The sequence below is a fragment of the Barbus barbus genome (assembly GCF_936440315.1).
Source record: "Barbus barbus genome assembly, chromosome: 32".
NCBI classification, from domain to species: domain Eukaryota; kingdom Metazoa; phylum Chordata; class Actinopteri; order Cypriniformes; family Cyprinidae; genus Barbus; species Barbus barbus.
The window spans coordinates 12,869,407-12,897,016 of NC_136760.1; the positions used below are offsets into that span (position 1 = coordinate 12,869,407).

The window sequence follows — 27,610 nt, forward strand, 5'->3', positions numbered from 1 at the left end:
GAGGCCTCCAGAGCGCCCACCCCCCCTCCCCATTAGATGGAATAGGGCTTGAGGACACACCTTCCGGAGGGGGGTGTTATGTCAGTCCTGTGTCTTGTTTTCCCCTCTCGTGTCTCTATTTGACCTTCCTCGTTCCTGTGATCATTAGTTAATTAGTCCCGAGCCCCGTTTGATTAGTCCTCACCTGTTCCTCTTTGATTTCCCCATGTTTATAAGCCCTGTGTTTCCCTGCCTCTGTGTCCGGTCTGAACGTCATCTATGTTCGTCTCTCCCCAAGCTCCGTGTTCCTCGATGTGGATTTCATTAAAGGATATTATTTTGGAATCTCCTTGTCTCCTCGTTCCTCATGCCCCAAGAGGGTTCTGACAGTTATATTGCAATATTACAAATTTTAGTTATGGTTCAGTATAGACATTCTGAGATACCCATCATAAATAATCGGTTGTTAGGTATATTTTAGCGGGTTATTTTGTACCAAGGTGATTTTCACAGCTACTTGCACAGATACAGGCCATTATGTTTGTGTGTGAATGCATGTTTGTGAACATGGCCAGGGGTGTTTTGACACCTTGCAAATAACTCGGCAATCCACTGAGCTTTTAGGATTCAATTTAGACAATGCAGAATTTAAGCCATTTATATTTATTAAAAATGTAAAATAATATATGAGATGTAGGAACAAATTTTTATTGTCTCATTTATTGTGATTGATGTCACAATGATGTCGCAATGTCGCACCGTCCCTGTGGATATTTATTCCAGCTTCAAAGCCCAACTTCTCCATCTCGACTGGAACGGTCCTGTCTGCTTAGGGGTGATCTACCATCCTCCACATTCGGTTAAGGACTTTCTACAGCAATTCACTGACTTCATTGGTAATATTGTTATTAAATTTGATCGTTTTTTATTGGTGGGCGATTTTAACATTCATGTCTGCTGTAAGTCAAACCCTCTGGCAAGGGAATTTATTAATATAATTGATGCTTTTAATCTGATACAGTGGGTTAAAGATCCCACTCATATCGACGGTCATACTCTGGATCTTGTTCTTTCTTACGGGGTCAATATTTCTGTTTATTATGCTTGTTGGGGACTGCCCCACTGATGCCGGTTTTTAAGGGTGTTAACCACGTCAGTACTCTGATCAGGGAGTCTGAGTCATCAAATTTCTTTCCACCATTTATTTAGGTGCAGGGTTTCACCATATACACTCTGATGCATTGAAGGTAGTTTCTGCAATAAACAATAAATCAGAAATAAATAACTAAATGTTGAACAAATATAAATGTCACACATAAACACTGTTACAGGAAACAGCGCACTTTCTCACAGTAAGCAATATTAGCAACTTGTAGTTAGTGGACGAATAATTACTGGGTACTAGAATATAAAGATGCATATGAACAACTTAAGGTACATTATACAATGTCCTCATCACAATATGAAAGCATTACAAGTATAGAATATATCACACAAATCAGCAACATGTGTAAACAAGATACTAATAACATTAGCAAGATAAGCCGCGATGCTAGCTCATTTTCACGTGTATTTCACATGGTGAACTAATTATCATAAAGATCGCGAAGACCAACAATATCACCAAGACTTGACAACGCGAACAGATTCAGCAGTATAAACATCCAGTATTATGTACATAAAGTCATGGAATAAACTTACTTTGTCAATAACTTTGCCCTGCACTTGACGGTGCTGCACAGGTGGAAAACTGCGTCACATTCTGTTAGCTCTGTATGCGTAAATAGCGCAACACTTACTCCGAACACGTATCATAATAAAAGTTGTATCTTGCATATTTACATAATACAGGCTCTTACCTAATATAAAAGTATAAGAGACAAATGAAGGTAAAGAATTCACAACAATGCTCTCTGATTATATGCTCTCTGATTATATGCTCTCTAGTCTTCCTCATGTCTCTACCAAAATGTCATCTATGTCCAGGGTTTACTCTCTTCAGTTCAGTGAAAGTTTTAGTCAGTGTTTTATTAAATCCTGTTCTCATCTACTCCTGGACTCTCCGTTAGCGGACCTGGATGCGGATGAACATCTGAGTTTGTTAAATAGCATCTGGCTTGATGTATTGAATGAGACTGTTCCTCTAAAGCCTCTTAAGCACAAAGATAAATCTGAACTATGGCATACCGCTGAGACTCAGCTGCTAAGGCAAGCTTGTAGAAAGGCTGAGTGTAAATGGAAGAAGGACAATCTATACATTTCACTACAGTTGTTCAAAGACAGTTTATTGGCTTATCAGAGAGCCGCCAAATCGGCTAAGGCAACCTATTTTTCAAATTTAATATTACATAATAAGTCTAGACCTAAAGTCTTGTTTTCCATTATCAATTCTGTTGTTAATCCCCCAGTCAATACTATGTCTGTTGCCTCTGTTGCTCTTTCTGAAAGCTTCTCGAGGTTTTTTAAGGATAAAGTAGTTAAACTAGGATTGGTAACTCATACTCCCCCTATTGAGCTGCCTCTCCCCCCACAGTTGTCTGTATCCTGGGATGTCTTTGAACCTGTCTCCCTTCAGTCACTCAGTGACACTATTGCCAAGTTGAAACCTTCCTTTTCTTCATATGATGTTATCCACCCTAGATATTTAAAACAAATTGTTGACTTGGTTGGACCGGGTCTAATGTCCTTTTTAAATAAGTGTCTTTTAACTGGGGTGGTTCCTGCTTATCTGAAAGGGGCAACTGTCACACCTCTCCTCAAGAAGCCTTCACTCGATTTGTCAGTTTTAAAAAATGATCGCCCTATCTCTGTTTTACCATTTATTTCCAAGGTTTTGGAAAGGATTGTGTTTCTTCAACTTCAATCTTTCCTTGCTGTAAATACTCTGTTTGAGCACTTTCAATCTGGTTTTAAGGCTGCCCACAGCACTGAATCTGCCCTTCTGAGAGTGTTAAACGACATTCATTTAGCAACTGATACGAGTGACTTTGTGGTCCTCGTTCTCTTAGATCTATCAGCTGCTTTCGACACCACTAACCATTCTGTATTAATTAATAGACTGAAATCTTGGGTGGGTCACTCTGGCACAGTTCTAAAGTGGTTCCAGTCATTTTTATCTGACAGGAAATTTGTGGTTAAGTTAGGAGAATTTTTATCTTCCACTGCTTCTCTCCCCTGTGGCCTTCCGCAAGGCTCGATTTTGGCCCCCTCTCTATTTTCATTATATATGCTACCTCTGGGATCTATCTTTAGAAAACATGGGGTGTCGTTTCACTTTTATGCCGATGATACTCAAATTTATTTACCTTTTAGAAAAAATGATCCACTGGCCATGACTGCTCTTTAATCCTGTTTAGATGAGGTTAAATCTCAATTTTTTATCCCTAAATAAGGAGAAAACTGAAGTAATTGTTTTTGGCCCTTCAGAACATATGAAAGCATTTAATTTTGACTTGGTATCCCTATCGGTTTTTAGGTCCCCACAGGTACGGAATCTGGGCGTCATCTTGGATGACTCATTAAAATTTGATAAACAAATTTCTACAGTAATTGGGTCCAGTTTTCGTCAGCTCCGTATACTTGCAAAAATTAAATATTTCCTTACTGATAAGACTTTGGAGATGGCGGTGCATGCTTTCATCACATCACGTCTTGATTATTGTAATTCTTTATACTGTGGCATTTCTAAAGACCAAATTGCCCGTCTTCAGGTGATCCAAAATGCTGCCACAAGATTTCTTTTGAAAAAGAAAAAAAGGGATCACGCTACTCCACTTTTAAAGGCCCTTCATTGGTTGCCAGTTCAATTTAGAATACATTTTAAAATTGTACTATTTGTTTTTAAATCTTTGCACAATCAAGCACCCGGTTACCTATCTGAACTGTTGCATCAGTATATCCCCTCAAGAAGCTTAAGATCTGGTGACCAGAATCTTCTTTTAATTCCACATTCCAGACTTAAACGTAGAGGTGACCGTGACTTCTCGGTAATTGGTCCTCATCTCTGGAATGACCTGCCAGTGGAAATTCGAATGGCCCTGAGTTTGACCATTTTTAAGTCTCTTTTAAAAACCCATCTGTTTTCTTTGGCTTATTAGGTTTATATTTCTGCTTATTATAATTTTTCTGGTAGTGTTTTATTCGGGTTCTTTGTTTTAATCTGTTTGCTTGTTTATTACTTTTATGATGCTGTATCTTTTGTGAAGCACTTTGGTCAGTCTTGTGGCTGTTTTAAATGTGCTATATAAATAAAGTAAACTTGAAACTTGATGTTATTTCTTTATTTTTTATTAATTACTTTATTTGGTAAACCAGGCAATGAACAGGCTAAAGAGCACAATCCATATGGAAAGTAAAAAACAAATGAGCATTACAGATGAAAATAAGGTTTACCTTTCATTTTCAGCATGACATTTAATCTTGAATTATGCTAGGATCAATGGGTTGAATACATCCTGTGATCACGGAGACCTAAAAAAGCAATGCCATGTTGGCACTCTAATGCAGATAACACTTTCAAACAAACAACATAATGCATACATTTTCTGTTGTTAACACTGAAACAGAAGATCCAACATATGCGTTATCACAAATAATTTATTTCACTAACATTTTACAATAAGGTTGTACAGATTAAGGTTAGCTTCCACAAAAGTTGAAAGCATGAAAAAACACTGAACAAAACAGTGCTTTTAGAGCATTTTAATTTCCACATAGACTAATAGATTTGAACTGTACATGGTTTACTTTTTTAATTAAATGTAACATTATATATTTATAAATTAACACTAGTATAAAAATAAATAAATGCTGTAAAAAATGATTGTTCACTGTTTGTTCATGATATATAATGCATTAACTAATGTTAATGTTTAGAACCTTATTGTAAAGTGTTTTCTTTCTTTCTTTCCTTCTTAATATAAAAGCTTAGTGCTTATGAACCAATTTACAACCACTTCTGGACTAAAGTTATTACCTATTGAGCTGCCTTGTTATCATAGCCAGATGCAAGCAATATTATGCCTGCCTATCATTTGGAACAGCTTTCCTGTCAGCAGCGCCTATGATATGTTAAAATGTCTTGCTAGGCAGCTCATTAGGTTTTGGAACAGAGTGCACCTTTCTAATGAACTCCACGACATCCTTCACTGCCTTTTGTAAAAAATTAACAAAATGCTATTTTCTTAATTTACAGATTTGTAAAGCTTTGTAGATGTTAAATCACACAGGCAGAACATTCAGGTGGATTTCAACTTAAGATTTATCTTGGCAGACATTCTGAATTATCCCTGCTGGCACTCAACATAAGAAACAATCACACAGTATTGGATGTGACATACCAAGGATCTGCTCTAACAGTGCAAACACACTATGTGGTGGTCAACATCATCTCATTATCTTTAAACATGAAGGTTTTGAAACATTTTAAATAATTTTTTTAAAGTGTCTCAGGGGTTGCCCTAGAAACGATAACAGTGATTTATCTTACAGTAACTGATCACAAAAAATAACAAGCTAACCTGTTTATTTCTTTTAAATCACAGCTTCAGTAATACTGCAGGATTCATTAAGAAATTAATTGACTATTTTCAGTGCTCCCCTAAAAATCTAACCACTGAGTATTAAAGCAAGCTACAGTGCTTTTTACTTTTGCACAGTTTCTGTACTATGTTTACCGAGACAGCTGAAAAATGATAGATGCATGCAAGAATGTGTTGCTCTGTAAAATTTTGATGTTGCCTGCAGGGACAACAACAGTACTTTTTGTAAATACCCAGTAGGATGAGTGCTTTACGCTCCGTGTGTTGCCTAACAAATGGGGATCTGACTGAAAAAAGAACCACTGGATAAAAAAAAAAACAGACAACGCCTCATTTAAAAGCATGCAGAGCAGACAAACCTCTTAGTCAAGATGAGCCTCAAGCTCGGCCATTTCTGAATCAATTATTCATCTGAATTGGATTAGATGGCCCCTGTGATTTCCCTCCTTCTGTCTCCAGTCATCTCTATCCATGTGTATGTATGTGGAAGGTTTTAGCATGATATGTTTCACGTTTCCCTGTTGTGAACATGTTCTGACACAAAGCATCCTATGTCAGAAGTTCTTCCTGGTTCTTAGGGAGGGTACTGATCAATCCTGAGTGGTACCTTGAAGTGAGTGGTCTGTGATTCAAGGGATACAAAGCCATTATTCTTCATTTTTCTACAGGTTTAAACAATTTTAAACTTTAGAGACATGTAGCCCATTATCCAGTGTAATATTTCCTTTTGACAGCCTGAGAAGATTCCTCCACATGTCATGAGCACTTGGCCTGGCACTATACCACAGTGCTGATGGTGGAAGACTCCTCAGACTTGCCCTGCCTGCTGGGCAGAGACTTGAGATACTCCAGGTGGCGTCTGGCATCTTCCTGATTGTGTCTCACATAGTAGACCAGGTAGGAGATGACCATGGTGAACCATCCAAACATGGTCACCAACATGGCCACGTCCGTGGTCTTTTTGAGCACCACACACAGGTCCAGGTCTTTGGCCAGCAGGAAAGGCACGCCTTGGGCTCCAGAGTCTGAGGGTTCAGATGTCTGACAGATAATGCCAGTCAAAGACACAGGCTCTAGGTCTACGCGTGGAAGGGCTGTCTGCAGCCTGCAATCACAGTGCCAGGGGTTTCCAGTGAGGTTGGATCTTGCTCTAACACCTTCAAAGGCATCTGGGTCCAGTGTTGTGAGCTGGTTGGATGAAAGATCCAAAAATTGTAGAGAGACTGCCAAGCCTCTAAAGGCTCCAGGTTCAAGCAAAGCTAGTTCGTTATGGGAAAGATCCAGTTCAGCTAGCAGTGGAAGATCATTAAAGGCATTGGCAGGGATGCTGGCCAGGAGGTTGTAGTCCAGGTAGAGCCGTTGTGTGTCATTGGGAATGTCCTGAGGGATCTCAGTAAGATACAGATTGCTGCAGCGCATAGTCTTACCACCAAATGAGCCCTCGCTGTCTGAACAGTAGCAGCGTTTGGAGCAGGAAGTTGCAGCATGGTGGAAACACAGTGTCATCAGCACTAAGCTGTGAAACAGCAACCACATGACCACAGAGTGCCGAAGCAGCCAACTTGAGGGTAGCAGCATTGTAGGACCGCGGGCATAATCCCTTTAGAGTACAACCTGTGCTGAGAGCATCCAGGGGGCCCAACAGCTTGCAAGCCTAGAAGATTGAAGAATACAACCAGTTAATGGAATATATATATTTCTTTAATGTTTCAGATTTCTGAATATGTAAATAAATATCCTAATGTGTTTCTTTTTAATGCTGCTGTGCTCCCTGTGTGTGATAATTTTGAAGTATGAGCATTAAGAATGAGAGTTAAAGAGCCCCTCTTATGCTATTTTAAAGGTTCTACATTTTGGTCTCCTATAATAGGTTTACATGGATCTAAGGTCTAAAAACACTGACATTTTTTTTTTATAATATAGAAATCATATAAAACGATTTGTTTGTTGAATGCAAGCCTACACTGCTCTGATTGGTCAGATGGCGCAGTCTTTTGCGATTGGTTTTACACTTAAATCGTGTTTCGGAAACAAAATGCCCATTACCACACTGAAAAAAATGATTCTGACCCCTTGTAAATGTTACATGTTTTTATCTGGTTAATTTCACTGATTTTAATGTGTTATTTAATCCTACATATTTTTTATTATTAATTTTCAAATTCACTGCCCTTGTTTAAAACAAGTTAATTTCATTCAATTAAAAGTAATTAGAAAAAAATACGTTTCATTTAATTTCCATATACTGTCCGGTCTGCGCATGTGCAGACTCATTTTTTTTCTGAAGGCGCCAAAGTGGGGGGATTGAACGTTATGCACTCGTTTGAATGCTGCATCCAGCTCTGCATTTTCGGTAAGTAAGCAATATATAATCATTGGTGTGTTATATTTGTTATTTAAACAGGGTTCTGTTTACACTTTTAAACGTTTTATAGAAAAAAAATGTGTTTAGCTAATGCAAAGTTTGTGTGTTTTTATATAAATTACATTAGCTAAGGTTTCAGCGACTAGCTTAACCACGTGAGTTGTGTAGCTAAGGTTAGTAAGTTAACTTTTAAGTTAATGCTTGGTGAATTCAGTGTTTGTCTTGACTTATTTATTAGTTTGTGGAAGCCGAAAAAAAGCAAAACAGTTTTACGAATATTAACGTTAATTGTACCAGCACCTTCCTTGCTGTCTAGGCTTGTATGTTACGTTAGACTGGCCAAGCCTAACATTACATTAACGTTATTCCTGACTGGCTGTAAGCATGTTTTCTAATCTTGTCAATTAACATTAGGACAAAATACACATGTGAAATCATGTTGGTAAAATGTGGTTAATGTGCACTGACGGCAAGAATTTATGTTTCTACATAATCATAATGGCAGGCCTAGGTAACGTTGGGTGCCTGAATTGACCGTTTCTTTAAAACTTTGTATTCTTTTGACACCCGTAGACCCGCCCCTACTCTGCAGCTGACTGGCTCCGACCGACCGTGACATTTTAAAGGCCTGTCACTCCACTTGCGCAAACCTACCCAACGAATGCAACGAACACTAGCCAATCAGAGGCAGGTATTCGCGGAATGAAGATGTCAAAAACATTCTCCTATAGAAGAAAAGAGGTAGTGCAGGACAATCCAGCTGCCGGAGAGTTTAAAGCCAGGTGGCCTGCACTTTTTCACATTGATGAGGTAAGCACATGCTTGCTCCCTGGGTTTTTACATTGCACTTTGTCCCCTTGTATATAAAAAAATATTATTAAGGTTTAAATAAGGATGCAGGATGCTGGTCCAGTTTTGATTTCTTGCCATTACCCTTGATTGATAGCAATACATCTGGCTAGAACACACTGTACACCTAATATAAGAAAATTTGAATATATCTATTTAATAGCTACAAAATATCATTACACCAATGGCTGATCTCAGTGCTCTTTGTCTTCTGTTGTTGTTTTTTTGTGTGTGTAATAGATAAATGCTGAATTCCAGCGCATAACAACCGTCCCACTTGAAACAACCTTCATGGCTCAGTTGGACAGCCATTTTCCCCAGCTGACATCTATTTTCAACAAAAAGGGAGGTGTTTCTGGCCAAAAACTAGCCAAACATCTGGCGATCTTGCAAGAGGTAAACATGTTTTTACATTTTAGTAGAAAATATCTTATACACTGTGGAGAAACCTGAAATATACCCGTCTAGTGCCAGCCTTGATTATTTGTAAGGGGCAAGGTTCCTAACGCTACATCCACACTACTACATTTTTGTTTTAAAACGGAGACCTTTTGGTACATTTGCACCTACCATGCAGACTGAACTGTCACCCTATCGCCCTACACATTCAGACCTGATATTTAATGAAAATGAAGTCACAATACACTAACATTCTTTAGCTAAAGAAGGCAGTCCATTTACAAAATGTATAATGAAGTCATTGTGTATATATTTTTGAGGCTACCACAGGTTTGAATTATTCTACAGTTTCAAGACATTTTTTATTTATTGTATTTTAATAGTTTTAGTCCTTTTACACAGGCTAGAAGTGACATCAATCTTAAAAGGGCAGCAGTCCTCAAGGCACTTTGCATCTACCTTGGTGAGGATGATGGACATCTCATTCGGGAGTATAAGGCAAGTCATTGTAATTGCATTTATCAGTCTGATGTACTGTCTTGTATTATAAAATTTAAGATCCTAATGTCACTAACCCACTAGTTAGAAGAAAATGAATTTAAAGGGGCACTCAACAAAACAAACCCGATGCATAACAAAATCAGTGTGTTGACACCAAAACTATGGCAGCTGTAGTCCTATCACAGTCTACATGCTGTCGTGTTTTGGGGTCTAGAGCTATTATAGTGTGGAAGCCTGCTGTTTATTTAAATCAACTAATGCAAAAAACTAAAAATGCTCTAGCCACTAAAGCATGTCACTACATAGGCTCATACTGGTGTTTTTATGTTTTAGCCCATTGATGACGAATGCATTAAAGGAGAACTCCGGTCAATTTTAACATTGAGCTCATTTTTTTGTAAATTTGGAGTGCTGTCAGTACAGAGAACCTGTTTTTTGGTCCACAGTAGTCGATTGTCGAGTTCAAGCGCATAGGTTTAGTTACCTATGATCACGCGCGTGATCTCGACAATCGACTACTGTGGACTTCGACCGAAAACAGGAAATAAATACAGGTATGTGCGCTGGCTGCATTAACATCACTTTTATTCATATCTTTCACATCTGCTGCAGTCAGATTCACCCGTGTTCACTCGAAAGGAATCACTCACATGGCTGGGCATTTGTAATGACACATCAAGGATGTTAAGAGGCTAAAAGCAGGTTTAAAACTTGCCCCATTGAAGTCAACAGGGTGCCAATTTTAAAAAGAGGATAACACTATGTAGGCAACCGATTTCTGTCGTTTTTCTCTGTACTGACAGCACTCCAAATTTACAAAAAAATGAGCTCAATGTTAAAATTGACCAGAGTTCTCCTTTAACATTACCACTGACCATTTTCCAAAGCATCAATTTTAACCATATAAGTAGCCATAAGATTCAGAATATTTGTATAAAAATCAACAATTTGCTGCACAGTTTTCAAAGCAGGTACCATTTTCTAAACACACCCTGGTGCATTCAAGAACTCTGACATACGATAATTATTAACAGACTCTTACAAACTTTATGTTGAGGAAATTAAATCCTGCAGAGTAAAACAACATGGATGTTGTCACAGGATGATGTACATTTGTCTGTGTCTGGACTGGAGATGTTCAGTAATTGGCCAAAACATTTTAAACCATCAGTTTGGTTCTTGAAACAATAAGGCAGGCTTTATTCATTATTTTTCTTATTGTTCAATTAAAAGACCAAAACCAACAATGTGTTAGTCCATCTCTCAATCCATTCTGACTTCTGTGTCTCTGCTCCATTTGCAGAAAAGTTTTGATATTTTTCACAATGCCATAAAAACAAAAATCTGTGGTTTGTTAATTTACATGAACCTTTATTTTACTGACCAGTGTAATTATATATTGTAAATATAAAGAAATTTAGAATTTTCAGGTCATTAAAATCTATTACATAAATTCATGTTTTTCTTATATTCTACAAATATACAGGACATTGAAGGAGATGACATCCAGAGAGACCTGCAGAATTCCACCATGGGCGTATATGTCATCAACAAGGAGGGTGGAGAAATTGGAGCACATGATGACATTGGCATTTATGTTGAAGGAGAAATCATTCTGGACAACATTGGATCTGTAGCCCAAGCATGTGCAATGATGCTGGGAGTCATCTATGTATTGAACATGGCTTACCCCAAAGAGCTGAAATACTCCTATGAATTCTTTCAAAAAGTGCTCTTGAAAATGGATGGAGAAAGGCTTTCCCCCAAAGTCCTTGGACTAAAGAACAAAATCATTGCTGGACTGTAGGATTTCTTCAGCCGCTCATGTGAATGCCGCTAAGCTGCATTTTTAAATCTGGTTTGGGAGGCGATAGAAAACATTTAGTATGATGTAAAATGCAGCCCTAGAAGATGCAAAGTGAGTGGTGGACTGTAATACATAGCCACTGGTGTGAACATTTAAAGTTGTCATTTAAAATTGAGGCATTGCATAAGAAGAGGACGCAATGAGATGACATCATTAAAAGAGCTCCAGTCAAAGTTCAAACGATGGAGAACCATGTGTAAAACATGGAATTATGACATTTCTTGTTAGTTTCATGTAAGAATGTTACAGCCTCCTCATTGCTCCACACAAATGTTATGTTTCATTTGCACCTATTTTTATTATTCTCAGAGGAACTTAAGCTTCAGTGGACATTTAAGTCACGTTTCATTTTATTCAGTAAGTCTTTAATTTTTTTTCCTATTACAGTATTTTTTGAATGTAACTGTTTGCAGTTTTTTTGTAATTTCAGCATCAGGTCCTCAGTGTGCACTGTGTTGCAGCTGTGGACAGTTCTTGTACTATAGTATTTTATGTTCTGTATAGTAATGGTGTATTTTGTTATTTGTATATGTTGTGCTCTTGCAAAGTCTTCCAGCTAATCTGGTTCATTTGTTTTGTTTTTGTTAAGAATGGTTCAATGTATTTTATGTTAATTGGTGATACTACTGCAGAAAGCAATTTGAGAAATGGTGACTATTGAGATACATTACTGAGACTCTTGTTTGGGAGATTACTGAGTTACAGTACTGCCATTCTTGTTTGAGTGAGCAAAAATATCTCTTGGATCACAAATAAAGTTACAGTTGAAAATATTGGGTTTGCTTTATTTGTCTGAATATTAATGAATGATACAATAGATTAAAAAAATATTGGATTAAAATTAATTTTAATATGTAGAAATTAAACGATTAAATTGATCTGGTTGCACAATTAATTTGAGTAAATTCTACTCAAAATAGTTTAGCTAAAATTATGAATTATAATTAATCTGAAATTACTGAATGGATTAATAAACTCAATGTATAAAATATAAGTACAACCAATTTATAAAATATAAGTAAACTCAACTTATAAAATATAAATTCACTCAACTTAAAAAATATATCTGAATTTAGATAAATTTATTTCGTGCAACCCCTTGACGTAATAAAATTAAGTAAATTCAACATAACATTTTTTTCAGTGCATTATCTGTATCAGCTCTGAAGGATTCATTCCTGTATAATTCCTCTACATCAGCATTAACGTGTATGTCCTTGAACAAACTGAAGTGCTTATTTCTATGACAATGCATTAATTGACACAATTCTAGGTAATAGTGGGCCCACAGCTGATAAGCAGATGAAGCAGAAGCAGATGTCAGTAAATTGACATGTACACAACAATAGGCTCGAGTTATACTGCTGTGCTATCATTATAAAAATGTACTTTTTACCACTTACTCTTTGCATTCTTATATTTTGGAAGTGTAAACAAGGAACATTGTTTACAACAAATTGTTGTAAACAAACAATTTTGCACCACAGAAAACAGTGTCTTCTTGAAATATTTACAACACGAACCAAATAAATTGTGGTGTCAGGGGAGGTCAAAATACATTGTTTGCAGGCAGCCAATGAAAACCACAGACTGACATTATGCAAATTTCTAATGGACCTATGTAGATAAGTTACAAAAGTTTAACTGAAACTGCTGATGTCTCATTTCAAGATTTTTTTTACTTGTTTTTAGTTATAATAATAAATAAATAATGCCTAGTATTTTAATACTATATAATACCACTGTGACATTAAGAATACCAATTAATTAAGCCATGCCATTGTTTAACTGCATGTATCTCTTACTAAATCTAATTTTCATTTTCTTGCCATCTCTTGTAGCTATGACTCACCAGTCTCTTGTGATTTAAGGATTTGTACATACATTGTACATATTTTGATTGTCCCTAATTAACTTGCAATAAATTACATCCCTTATAGCCTACACTCTAAAAAATGCTGGGTATTTTTTAATTTGTTTTTGCTGGGTTCAGCCTCTTGGGTCATTTTATTGGGTTGTTTTTAATATTTTTACCCAGGTGGTGGGTAGTTTTTCTGCCCTCCAAAATCATGCTGTTTTTTGTTTTTGTTTTGTTTTTTACTCAAATGCTTGGTTCAGTTGTTGGGCCATTCTATTGGGTTTTTTTTTTTTTTTTAATTACCCAGGTGCTGGGTAATTTTTTCTCTAACCAAGCTGCTGCATCATTTTTAATGCTGGGTTATTTTTTTCTACCCAACCAGTGGGTTGAGCGAAACAACCCAGCTGCTGAGTTACAGTCATATAGTGGACTTTTTGCGTCCTTTACAGGAAAGAGCAGTTCTCATTTATAAAGTCTTTACTGTGCTCTAAATTATATTATTTTATGCAACGCAACATACAAGGAAGAGATGTCAGTCAGCTGCGTTAGCAGCTGTCGTTTTGCATGATGGTAACACCTTTTGCCTTGCAGAACATAAACTGATTTTATACTAAATTTAATTTAATTTGATGTTTAAATATGTTCTCTAATCTCAGTACTGTTTGTTTATGCTCAGGTTATGGAGTCAGTCAAGGCATCTTTCTGCTATGAGTGAAACGCAAGGCGGCGGTCTGAGGTTCGCAGTTTCCCTGGTGAACAGCAGTCCATCACCGGCTCAGATTTTCAGCAACAGGCAAACCCAAAAATTTATTTGGGTTGCCAAATAGCCCAAGTTGGGTTGTTTTTAACCCAGCATTTTTTAGAATGTATCTTCCATTGTCTATGTGTAGTACACACAGACAAACGTACAAAGAACCATACATATGCAAGTATCACAAACACATAAAGCACAGGAATTCAAATTAATAAGTTGACTGCTGCCTTAAACTTTCTATTTTAATTTAGTAATGAAAACGATGCACTCGATGCTTAAAGCAGTAGGGGTTTGGCTATTATTATTTTCCTGCTGGCTTCATACCCTTTTTGCCAGACACACTAAGCAATGCTTTCACAAAAAAAACAAAAAACAAAGAATATCTATTCACAATGATAACATAAAAAGTGGCACTTCCTCAAAAGTGTTGGTTGATCCCTGCTATGATGGCCTAATTCACAACTCTGCCACAGGCATTAATGAAAACCAGGACTAACAAAAGATGATGAACAAGATGTTTCTTCAAGGAAAAATCTTTAATAGGCAGAATGTATTGCTGAACTTCCCTATGCTCACATAAAACATAAGTTACCTATAGTTTAAATACCTCTTATGAACTGTTGTCTTATAAATGAACTATGCTATATATTATATTCAAATTAGACAACTTATAAGTTATAAGAGTCTAATGTACATGATACAGTGCATGTTGTCATAAAAGCAATGAACTATGAGAGTGGACTGCCATGATTTCGCAATAGGTACTTTTTTTTCTTCTCCTGGGGTTCACTTGAGAAATATTCATGAAATTTCTTATTAAAAACCTAATAAAATCAAGCAGAAACATAAAAGGATTTGCTTAAATCAATGCCTCCATCCCTTCAATCACTCAACCTCTATCAAAAACCCCACCCTACAAAGACATATCAGCAAACCCAAATGTGCTAGGTGACAGCTGGAAAGACACTTAAAAATTTACGGTAACACTTTATTTTACGGTCTCTTAACTAGTTGCTTATTAGCATGCATATTACTAGAGTATTGGCCATTTAATAGTAATAATTAAGCACATATTAATGCCTTATTCTACATACCTAATCCTACCCAATACCTAAACTTAAGAAGTACTTTACTAACTATTAATAAGCAGCAAATTAGGAATTTATTGAGGGACAAGTTGACGTTAATAGTGAATAAGTGTTCCCTATTCTAAAGTGTTACCAAATTTTCATATTCGTTTGGGACAGGTTCATTGTTTTTTTTTTTTTTTTTTTTCCCAGATTGACACTTGCACATATCAGACTTGCAAAGTGCAACATATGCTCTTTTATTCTTAATCTACATCTGTGTTTGATAAACTGCCCAAATAAATGAATGGAAGAGATGGAAAAGATAGTAGCCCAAATGATGTACACTACAAGAGAGGGCAGGTAAGGAACACTGCCTGCTATTCGAACTGTGGTTGCCATTTTGGATATTTAATCCCACCAATGTTGTGGTCAGTAATCCATAATAATAGTTTCACTTAAGACGCAGCTCGTTCTGTCTAAAGAACAAGTATAAACAACAACTTGTTTTGCAATTTACATTTTTTTATTTATTTTGTCCAGCCTTCTAAAAATAGCTTCCCACCTTGGCTCATTAATATATCAGAAGCATATAAGAAGAAAAAACTACAAGACTGATTTCAACCAATATAAAAATCACTGGTTCTCTAATTATGTATTGCATCACCCCTTATTACCTATAATTTAGAATTTTTCAATACCAAAAGTAACTGGGTTTGTTGACAAATGGCAGCGGACCCGCCACTGATCACTTACGCAGATTAAAAATGAAATCGATCTCTAAGTACCTCTTAGTATCACATAACGAGTGGGAGTCTCCTAAAGGAGGGACTGTTTGTTGAAGGGAGGGGGGAATAAGACGTTCTAGACTACAAAAGCAGCTGAAATGCCAGACAAATAGATCCTTGACTGAAGGCTGAAGAAGGGAGAGCGAAAGAGAGGGAGAGAGAAAAGAAAACATTAGCTCAGCTTTCATGCTTCAGTGACCAAAGTCTTTCCCTGCAAAAAAAACAAACCAAGATGGTTATTTACATGGGTTTAAAAGAAAAGTGATTTTAGCCTTGCTGTACCATAAAGTTGTCTTTATTAAAGTGTGGAAGGGTGACCTAAGGACGAGCAAAGCGATGGAAGATAAGTTAGATAAAAGTCACAACCCCCTGGATAAGCTGTACCGCTCATGAATACACAACAGGGTTCTGTAATGACATTTTCGCAAGTGATAGTGTGGGCCGGACACATAAGGAGAGACAGACAGACAGTGAGAGATGAGGACAACAAAAACCTAAAACACAGATCTGCAGAGAAATACAGCTGTGAGAGAAAGGGAAAAAAATCAATGATAGCTCAATGGCAGCTCAATGGACAGAGATGGACAAAATAAATGTTGAAACAAGACATGAGAGGGAAGCATGTAGGGGGTGAAACCACACAGGATGTTTACATGATTCAACAGAGAGAACAAGAGAGGAAACAAGAGAATCTGAGGAGCAAGTCTTACATCACAGAAGAGAAGAAAGAAGAGAAGGATGAAAAATGAGGTTAAAAGGTTGAGGACAGAACATTTTTGGGGAGAAAACTAATGTGACCCTGCCCCTGCAATGAAAGGCCAATGAACCCAATTAGACTGGAAAAGGAAAATAAAACAATGAGTCAGTGACGTAAATGCTGTTATTAATAAACATAATGGATGAGAGTCACAAATTACAGACACATACTTGATGTGATTGATATGATATGACAATTTGTACTTCAACTTGATAGAAGAGTCATCAAGACTTTTGTTTTGGATTCTTGCTGACAGCATGGCATGCTTGTGTGCTAGTTTACCCACCACACTTCTTAGCTAATTAATGTATACCATTATTCCTGTTGACCATCAAACCACTAAACCAGCACTAATCACCACAAATGTGAGTTGTAATCAGCTATGGACACATAGATATTTTTGTGTTCAGCAACTCCTGACTTGTACAACTATGACTTTTCAGTGAACTGCCATACGATTTGTGTCCAGACTCTCAAACAAGAATACAAATTACGGTGAAGAGAATGAAAAATACATTAGAGTGGGAATGGGAAAGGAGGAAAGAAGCTTTGTGAGAGCTGAACTGGACTGTATTGAATCATGTGTCATTTGATAGAACTTGACTGAGATGATAATTGGCCTGATATTGCCACTTTGTCGTTTTATAAAACTGTTATTCTTGTTGCTCATGCTGAATGTAAGCATTATAGGACGAGACATCCTGGTTGATGCCTGACTATGGAAAGCTCTAACATTAAGAGCTGCAGTTAGATGAAAGTTAAAGGATATGTTTTATTGACATCTTTGGCTATACTGGGCTAATGGATTGTTCAAAAGAACCATGTTTCACTGTTTAAAATCCTGTTGACTCTCCGAGTAGCCTTCTTTAAGTTTACTTTAAGTAGGAGACAGTAAAACCTTTTTATTATTATTATTATTATTGTATTATTTCACAAAAGTGGTAATATTCAAATGTCTAACTTTATTCAACAGAACTGAATGACATGTGTTACGCTAAAATGTATAGTAATTTCCATGGTCACATCAAGTTGAAATAGCTCTTTAGGGTAACTGCACATTTTCAGTTTTACAGTGTTTAGTACACAGTAGTGTGGGTGTTGAGAGAACAGAGAATGGTGGTTAAAAAACAACTAGGTTATAATAGCTGTTTGATGTACACAAAATATGTTTGAGGCAGCTCATCATTTGGTTTAGTCTGTGTCTTTTGAAACCATCACAAGCTTTAATCTTGAGAAAGAGTTCTTAGTATACAAACTGTTGTGCATCCTCATCTCTAGTCTTGTTTAATAATTAATTTCAAACAATGTCTGAGTGCTCCTGACTGCTGGCAGTGTGTGATAATTTACACTGAGACCCTGCTGTCAACCTGTACTGTTCAATTATCTGAGTTTTTTTTTAATCAATAAACTACAGAAACCTATCAATGACCAATAATCATAAATCACACAACATCACGCACATACTCTTTCATATTACCTTAAAGGTAAAACGTGAACAGACAAATAAAGTGATGTATAAATTAATGACCTTGGTGTCTCCACATATATCACTGAACTGTTTGACACAAAGCTATGTATAATTAAATACAGTACTTAGTGTCCACACTAACAACTGCACTGTAAGAAATGTTTTGTTTTTCTTCATTCACTACAGGCATGACTCCTGAAAGAAAGTTACATTACAAATAAAAGCAAGAGTTTACACTGTAATTACAAACCTTCATCAAACACCTATAGACTGAAAAATCTTACTCTAAAAGCTTACTGCAGAGCTGTTAAGTGTGTATTTTCTTATTTAAACGCGTTGGAATGTACCTTGCGTTCAATGCACTTTTCTTTCAAATACTAGACTGACTCACATGTCTCCTCTCTGTCTTCTGAGATCTCCTCTGCTCTTCTCGGCATTCGCCTTCGCGGGTTTAGAGAAGGGAGTCCAGTGACATTTGCACAAATATTCCTTCAGGTTTAGTGCTGGAGATCCGCACGCAGCGCGAGCCACGGACGCGTTTGGACGCGGAGAGAGAGAGAGAGAGAGAGAGAGAGAGAGAGAGAGAGAGAGAGAGAGAGAGAGAGAGAGAGAGAGAGAGAGAGAGAGAGAGAGAGAGAGAGAGAGAGAGAGAGAGAGAGAGAGAGAGAGAGAGAGAGAGAGAGAGATCACTGATCAGTTTTTTTTTCTGATCAGTTATTTTATTACTATTATAAAATTTTTACAATATTCAGGACAGTTAGCAAGTGTATTCTAAAATTATTTTTGCCCTATAATAAAATAACACATTATAGATTTTAAAGTGTAAGTATAGCTAGAATAAAAATTAATAGAGTGTAAATGCATGTACTATTTATAACAGCTTGTGATTGTTTAATATTAACAAATTAATTGAGCATTGTCTCTAAACCCAAGGCTATTTATTTCAACTGCTGTTTCTGTAATTTTGTTTAGACAACAGAAAAAAAAAAAAACAGTCTTTGGACTGATGAAAGTAATCTTTCATTTATTTCAGCCACCTTTGTTCTTTCTCTTTCTCTGTCTCACACACTGAAACTAAATCAGACAGCTACTTAAAATGATGACCTACGTGTGGGTGGGCTGCTGTTAATTCAGATTGATCTGTGGCCTGCTGGAGCACTTATGGACTTAATGTAACAAGATGTTTGTGTGTGTGTGTGTGTGTGTGTGTGTGTTTGTGGCACTCTAAATGATTGTCTAAAATGATAATCTGTTATACTTTCATATTATCCTGTGATATTGTAACAAAGAGGAACAAGATGTATGTTGAAGCTGCACCGTATTATATTAGAAATCAAAATAAGGGGGTTTTGTTACAGAATTAATCTTCAACGCTCTCAGCCACACCAGTATTTCACCCTTGAAATGTGAGTCAATCATACTGGAGCTGCTTAATCTATAGAACATTGTTTTGCGCTCACTGCAAGATCTTGCATGCTCTGTGATAAGCCCAAAACTTCAGGAGAGAATTTACACACCTGAAAACATATTCTGTGCCCAAAATATGACAGGTTTTGGATATACATTAGTATACATACTTTTCAAAAGAGTACTTTCAGACACACAGTATAATGGCATGTTAATTAAATGAAAATGTATTTTAATTTAAATCCTTTAAATTTAAAAATCAAATTGTGCTTTTTCCCCTTAAGTAGTTATCCAGTTCATCTTTACATGTATTTGCTATTATTGTCTTTAAAATGTGCACTGCCAAATGTACTGATTTTTGGTATGTAATTATAGATTTGTAATGAAACTGCAATACATTTCAAATACATAGTTTTAAATGTAACACTATATAAACAGTACAGTTGAAATTATAATCAAGTGCATATTACCTGCAAGTACAGATGTTTAACAGTAAACTACAGTCGTGGTCAGAATTATTGGCACCCTTGGTAAATATGATCAAAGAAGGCTTTGATCCAGTCAGAATAAACCTGCATTATTAATCCTTTTGATCTTTTATTTTTTTTAAATCACAAAAATCTAACCTTTCATTGAATTCTCATTATGAAATAAATGTTTTTCTCAAATACACGTTGGACACAATTATCGGTACCCCTAGAAACTCTTATGAGTTAAATATCTCTGAAGTATATTCCCATTCATATTCACAATTTTGAGCACTCCAGGATGATTATGCCCATGAAATTATCCAGCCATGGCTTCCTGTTTCACAGAAATATAAATAGGAGCCCAAATTCCCTTAATGAGTGAGTGAAGTGACATACTGCCAAGTATGGTGACCCATACTCGGAATTCGTGCTCTGCATTTAACCCATCCAAAGTGCACACACACAGCAGTGAACACACACACCCCGTGAACACACACCCGGAGCAGTGTAACCCAGAGTAATCATCCATCACAATGAGAAAAACCAAATAATATATTTCTGATGTGCAGCAAAAGATAATTGAGCTTCACAAATTAGTGAAGTGGCTTTGAGAAAAGAGCTTAAATACTTAAGAATTTCCAATCAACATAAAATGTTAAGAAACTGCCTGGAAGAGGATGTGTGTCTATATCGTCCTAATGCACGATGAGAAGCAGAGTTTTAGTGGCTAAAGGCTCTCCAAGGACCACAGCTGGAGATTTGCAGAAAATAGTTAAGTCTCGGGGTCAGAAAACCTTTAAAAAAATTGTCAAACAGCACCTACATCACATGTTGTTTGGGAGGGTTTCAAGAAAAATTCTCCTAGCTCATAAAAAAAAAAAAAAAAAAAAAAAAAAAAAAAAAACTCCAGCATATTCAGTTATAAGACAGGACTGGAACTTCAAATGTGAGTGGCTTCTATGGTCAGATGAAACAAAAAAATTAGCTTTTTAGCAGCAAATACTCAAGATGGGTTTGGTGAACACAGGGATAAAAAGTACCTCATGTATACAATAAAATGTACTGCTGTATTTTTTATGTTGTAGGCCTATATTTCTGCTGGAGGTCCTGGATATCTTGTTTAGACACATGACATCATGGATTCTACCAAATACCAACAGATTAAAAATAAACAAGTGACCAACTCTGTTAGAAATCGTATAATGGGCCATGTTTGGATCTTCCAACCAGACAATAATCCAAACACAAACCTCAAAATCAACACAAAAATGGGTCATTGAGCACAAAACCAAGCTTCTGCTATGGCCATTCCAGTCCTCTGACCTGAACCCTGTAGAAAATGAGTGAAGAGAAGATGCACTATCATGGAGCTGTGAATCTGAAGGATCTGGAGAGATTCTGGATGAAGGAATTGTCTCTGATCTCTTGTCAGGTATTCTCTAACCTCACATTATAGGAGAAAATTTACAGCTGTTAAACTGGCAAATGGAGGTTTCAAAAAGTATAGGGTGCCGTTAACTGTGGCCAATGTGTATTAGAGAAAAACATTTATTTCATAATGCTTTTTCCTCCCATTTTAAATTCTTATTATCCAATGAAAGGTTAGATTTTTTTTAAATAAAAGATCAAAAGGATTAACAATGCAGATTAATTTTCACAGCCTTCTTTCATATTTATGGGTGCCAATAATTCTGACCATGACTGTACAAGTGCACATTGAATACATTTAAGCACACTACTTTTTCACAAGGGTAGTGAGAACTTCAGATAGTGTAATAAAATCATGTTGAACTCAGCATTAGTGTTACGCCCCGTGTCTGGGGGTAATAAAGATTGTCTCTAAACAGGGCATAACAAAGCTGTGTTGTGGTTATGGAATCCCCAAGCACGATACACTCCGTTCGATAATCAAACAAATACACGATGCTGGAAAAATTATTACATTTATTTAATACAAACAAGTGGACTCAGGAGCATCTCTTCAAGGTGTCCCGAAGGCCAAAATAACAAACAAAACAAATCTAGAAAAGAAATAAGATATATAAGTAACCTAATCGAACATCAAAAGTAAAAATAAATTTTTACTTCCCTAACTACCTAACACAAAACATAACCCAAACCAAATAGCAAAAACAAAACGGCAGGACACCCCTTTGCTCCACGTTCTTAGAATACAACGCTGAAATTAATTAACGTGATCTACAGTAAGAAACAAGTTTGATCATCGGCCGGAGGAGGGATCCAGGAGCTCTCAACTCAAACGTGTCCAAACCAACGAGCTCCGCGACGAATGCCAGCGGCGTCCTTTTAAAGACCACGCCTCGTCCAACCCACCAATGGCAATCGTACACCCCAATCAGTGGACATCCTATCAGAGATCAGACAGAGCAAAAGAGGGAAAGGGAGAAAACACACACACACACAGCAACTACAAAAAAACTCAGGTCGTAACAATTAGGCAGACGATATTCCATCGCTATTGATAAGAAGAGAAGAATGCCAATATGCAAATGACTACAAGCAAACAGACAAACATTTCTACAAAATATCGTCAGTCACACTGAATTTTACCTCACATGGTTAAGTTTTCTTCATTAGTGCTGCAAGCATCACTGTGAGTCTACTATTAAACATAGCTACACTGTAAAAAGATTACTGTAAATTTTACAGTAACTTACTGGCAGCTGGATGCCAGTAAAATACTGTAAAAAGGTTTACAGTATTATTACTGTAATTGCATTTACAGTATAATAATGGCTTTACTGTATTTTCATTTACAGTATTATTACTGTATCTTCATTTACAGTATTATTACCGTATTTACATTTACAGTATTATCACTGTATTTTAATTTACAGTATCATTACCGTATTTTCATTTACAGTATTATTACCGTATTTTCATTTACAGTATCAGTGCTGTAGTGTTTATTTTCATGTAGTTTAAACATTTTTTACCAGTAAAAAAACAATCAAATTGTGGTACAGCACTGTAATACATGATTTTTACCACTCCATAAAAATCACAATAACTCATGAGCATTAGTTCTGATAATACTCGTTTGGCTCTCAGCGAAGGCGGTCGCATTTTTTCTCTCTCTCCCTTCCCTATCCTTCCCTGCTTGCCTCTTCGTCTCGTGTCGTCTCACCTGAGAGACTCTTTCTGCACTGCACTCCAAACTGAAAAATATGGATTTGATCAACTGGTCTCAACGAAATTGACACCATCTTCTCGCAGCTGGCTACACGATGGACGCAGGTCGTGTGTCTGGCAGCTCTTTCCGTGGAGGACATTGAAGACATCTACCTATTCGGAACCACGATAACAGGTTTTCTGCTGATTGGATTAGGCTTTGCTCTGTTATTTTTAGAATTCAGGAGACGGAACAGCTGTCCAAAGCCTCAAGGCTGCCCGTCATGAAGTAGTGGGCAGAGCGGTCAGCACTGTCTGAGACTATTAACTGCAATATGGATACCATCACGGAGAAGCTCACGGTTAAAGGAAAATTGATGATTTGGAGACCAGAAATGGACTAAGAAAGTAGCTGTGAAATTGGAATGTGGCTACTCGCCCCAAGACCAAACAAACAATCTTATCTTCTTTGGCTCTCCTAACCAGCGCAACCTCGGACAAGGTCGAAGCTGGAAAATTTCCCCGGGAAGAGTACTGCAGTTAGACTCTCTTGCGTTCCTCCCCCCTTCCAGACACCTGCTGTTGTTGACTCGGTTGGGGTCCTGATCAAGGCTGTCTCCATGGCAACCTGCTGTGTCGCTTTCACAATCTGCGGACTGAGGCAACTTGATTCGAATGCCAGCGTGCCAACTTCCCAGGCCACACATTCATACACACACACATACAGATACGCACTCACCTCCCAAACCCCCATCCAACGCCTTCGCCGCTTTGTACCGCCATTCTGATAGGCGGGTCTGACCGGCGCCGGAAATGGCTGCAGGACCGGATGGCTGCTTGTCGGAACTGGATTACATTTATTATTATTATTATTATCATCATCATAAATATTTAAAACCGTTGAGTACATTTTTCAGGATTCTTTGATGAATAGAAAGATCCAAAGATCCAACATTTATCTGAAATAAAAAGATTCTGTAACATTATACACTATACCATTCAAAAGCTTGGATTACATTTTTTGGGGGGTGGGGTATAGAAGTTACTACTTTTAGTTAACAAGGATACTTTAAATTGAAGATAAAGACATTAATTACAAAAGATTTCTATTTCAGATAAATGCTGTTCTTCTGAACTTTCTATTCATCAAGTAAACCTGAAAAAATTAGACTCGGCTGTTTTCAACATAATAATAATAATAATAGTTTTTTTGAGCAGCAAATCATAATATTAGAATGATTTCTAAAGGATCATGTGACACTGACGACTGGAGTAATGATGTTAAAAATTCAGCTTTTATGACTGGAATAAATTACATTTTAAAATATATTAAAATAGAAAACATTTATTATAAATAGTAAAAATATTTAAAAATTTTACTGTTTTGCTGTACTTTGGATCAAATAAATGCAGGCGTGGTGAGCAGAAGAGACTTCTTTAAAAACATTAAAAACCTTACTGTTCAAAACCTTTTGACTGGTAGTGTTAATACAATGAAATAATACAGTAAAAATGAGTTTGTGTTGTTGTGTTAAATTTTAGTCATTTTGACCGTCAAAGTTGACAAGCTCTCCGATGAGAAACAGCAGGATGGGATTCAGGCAGATCCTTTTTTTTTTGCACCCTCTTTCCAGAATTCCAGCTGATCTGTGACTTTCAAAGAATTTGGTGCCACAAAGATTTACTGTCTGAATGAAACTGCAAGCACAAGAAAAAAAAAAGCATTATTTTTTTTAAAGCAGTGTTTATAGAATTTGCCTCAACTGTCAAACTTGGTGCTGTATGCACTTTAATGTTAATAAAAACGTTATATACTACATCTGAACGCACCTACAAGGGAAAAATACATAATTAGTTGATAATCCATCACATTCAAATTATTAAAGCTCCATTGCCACTGTCTTAATGACTGAGCCATTTATTCAATCAGTTCATTAAAAACTACTGATTCATTCAGGAACGAAGAAACTGTTTTTATAAATGGATCAACGAATCACTGATTCAAGGCATTCAAAAAAAGATCAATTCTTTCAGTAATGAAACACTGTTGTGTGAAGAGATGCACAACATGGCTTTGTTTAGAACCGTTTTTGCGAAAAAAGATTGAAAAAGACAATATTTTCTTCACGATTTAAATCACTTAATATTAACTTCTTGTTTATTGTATTTTGTTGCCCTGACACTTAGTAAAGTCTGCCACAGACCATATTAAATGCTAACCAATCTGTTCATATTTTCTAGTCATTCTAAATGTGTGTGTGTCCTAGAAAATCAGTGCTTATAATACCATGATTAAAAACATATTTGTTGCTATACGGTAACAGTAATCTAATTTTGTCAGATGGGGATATCGGTATTATGAATTTATAGGCTACAGTAAGTTAAAGATACCTAAAGCAGCTGCATTTTGCTGTTCAAGTGCTGGTTTAATAGAAATAATTTTAATGCGCATGAAAACTCAATCTTTATGCGCACAAGGCATGGTAATAAAAACATTCAGGGCTTCAGCCCCTTTAGCCCACCCCTAGTGCCGCCCCTGTTCCCAGGGAATGAATAACTTCATAAAATGTGTAGGGGAGCGCAGGGCACAAACTTACATTGGTTAGTTGTAACACACATGATTTAAATATTTCCACACATGCTAGCATAACCAAATTTACAGTATTTACTAGCTGCCATATAAAGTAAAAAGTAAAGTCGTGGCGTATTGTCAAGTATGGTGACCCATACTCGAAATTGGTGCTCTGCGTTTAACCCATCCAAGTGCACACACACAACAGTGAGTAGTGAACAAATGCACACACACACACCGTGAACACACACCCGGAGCACTGGGCAGCCATTTATGCTGCGGCGCCCGGGGAGCAGTTGGGGATTCGGTGTCTTGCTCAAGGGCACCTCAGTCGTGGTATTGAGGGTGGAGAGAGCGCTGGACATTCACTCCCCCCACCTACAATCCCTGCCGGCCGGGGACTCGAACCCGCAACCTTTCGATTACGAGTCCAATTCTCTAACCATTAGGCCACGACTTCCCCCTATCAACACTATAAAGAGAATAATGTGCACCAAAATTAAAAAATCTTTTGAAGATGTCGCTGAATATTTATTCTACCAAAGTAGAAGTAAATTTCTGGCTAAAGTAAATTGTCATCTCAGTTTTTAGTATTCATTTAAAATTAGACAAATCTGCTATTATTTTAATCTCCAATCTGTTATTTATCAGTTTAGACAGTTTTGTAATGCTTCGCTAACTAGCAGAAGACACTAACCAGTTTTAAATTCCAGTTGCACAGATGGGGAACGTTATAACACTGCGTTACTATGTGCCCTGCTATTGTTAAACTATGCTATTCTATGATTTTAGCCATGCAATTTACACCATTTACTTTTATGAGTTTTAATGAGAAGCCACAAGAAGAAGGTGACATTTGTTAACATTAGTTAATGTATTAACCAACATGAACAAACAATGAACAATGCATTTATTACACTATTTATTAATCTTGGTTAATGTTAATGAAAATACAGTTGTTGTTTAGTCATGTTAGTTCACAGTGCATTAACTAATGTTAACAAACACAACTTGTGATTTTAATAATGCATTAGTAAATGCTGAAATTAACATTAACTAAGATATAAATTCTGTAGAAGTATTGTTCATTCTTAGTTCATGTTTACTAATGTTTTTAACTAACGTTAATGTTAACTAATGAACCTTATTGTAAAGTGTTACCACATGTCAGTTACCCTGGCGCTCCTCCTGACGACCGGACATCGACTGCTACATCGGAGGGTGAGCCGGAGATTTCTGGGCAAGAAGATTCGGCTGTGCTGCTGCTCCGGCAGTAGCAGTGCCTGAGTCGGATCCAGAAATCACGGCTATGCTTTCCCGGGCCACTGAGAGGGTAGGGCTCGAGTGGAGATCCCACCGTGTCCCGAGCCCTCGAGGTTGGACGACTGGTTTCTCGGGGTAGCTTGCGCTGGTTCTCAGCGCCCTGCCCCAGTGCCTCTCTTCCCGGAGGTGCATGGGGAGCTTACCAGGTCGTGGACGGCACCTTTTACTGCCAGAAACCGCCCTGTTAACTCCTCCCCCTCACCACCCTCGGTGGTGGCGCAGCTAGGGGGTATACGGGGGTCCCAGCGGTCCACCCAGCAGGGCAAACCGTGCCTCCTCTTCCGGGCCTGTAGGTACTCGTCTGGCCTGTCCGGCGGTGCTTATGTGGCCTGTGGAGAAGCTGCCTCCACCTTACGCTACGGCGTTACTGCAGGTTCTTCAGGCTAAAAAGCACTGAGGGACATGCACGGGGGTGGTTACAATCCGGAAGCTCTGAGAGCTTGGTACCACTTCTGGCCTCGTGCTACAAGCGACGAAGGTGGCGCGGTCTCTGGGTCGTGCGATGTCCACACTG

General features: G+C 37.3%; 2 protein-coding genes across 2 annotated transcripts; one reads left to right on the forward strand and one right to left on the reverse strand.

Annotated features, from left to right (window-relative positions):
* Positions 1 to 4,270: 4,270 nt before the first annotated feature.
* On the reverse strand, positions 4,271 to 18,717 carry LOC306852509 (leucine-rich repeat-containing protein 3B-like). Its single transcript, XM_079389411.1, has 2 exons — positions 18,584 to 18,717; positions 4,271 to 7,173 (listed from the first exon to the last, which is right to left on the reverse strand). Exon 2 carries the CDS (start codon positions 7,095 to 7,097, stop codon positions 6,297 to 6,299), a length of 801 nt encoding a protein of 266 aa, XP_079245537.1. The 5' UTR covers positions 7,098 to 7,173; positions 18,584 to 18,717; the 3' UTR covers positions 4,271 to 6,296.
* On the forward strand, positions 8,587 to 12,267 carry LOC306852377 (uncharacterized protein; the record flags this gene model as incomplete). Its single annotated transcript, XM_079389137.1, has 4 exons — positions 8,587 to 8,694; positions 8,974 to 9,129; positions 9,535 to 9,630; positions 11,120 to 12,267. 4 exons carry the CDS (start codon positions 8,587 to 8,589, stop codon positions 11,438 to 11,440), a joined length of 681 nt encoding a protein of 226 aa, XP_079245263.1. The 3' UTR covers positions 11,441 to 12,267.
* Positions 18,718 to 27,610: the final 8,893 nt, after the last annotated feature.

Coding starts and splice junctions, on each gene's coding strand:
- LOC306852509 (XM_079389411.1), bottom strand. CDS start 7,097: ATGCTGCTACCCTCAAGTTGGCTGCTTCGGCACTCTGTGGTCATGTGG.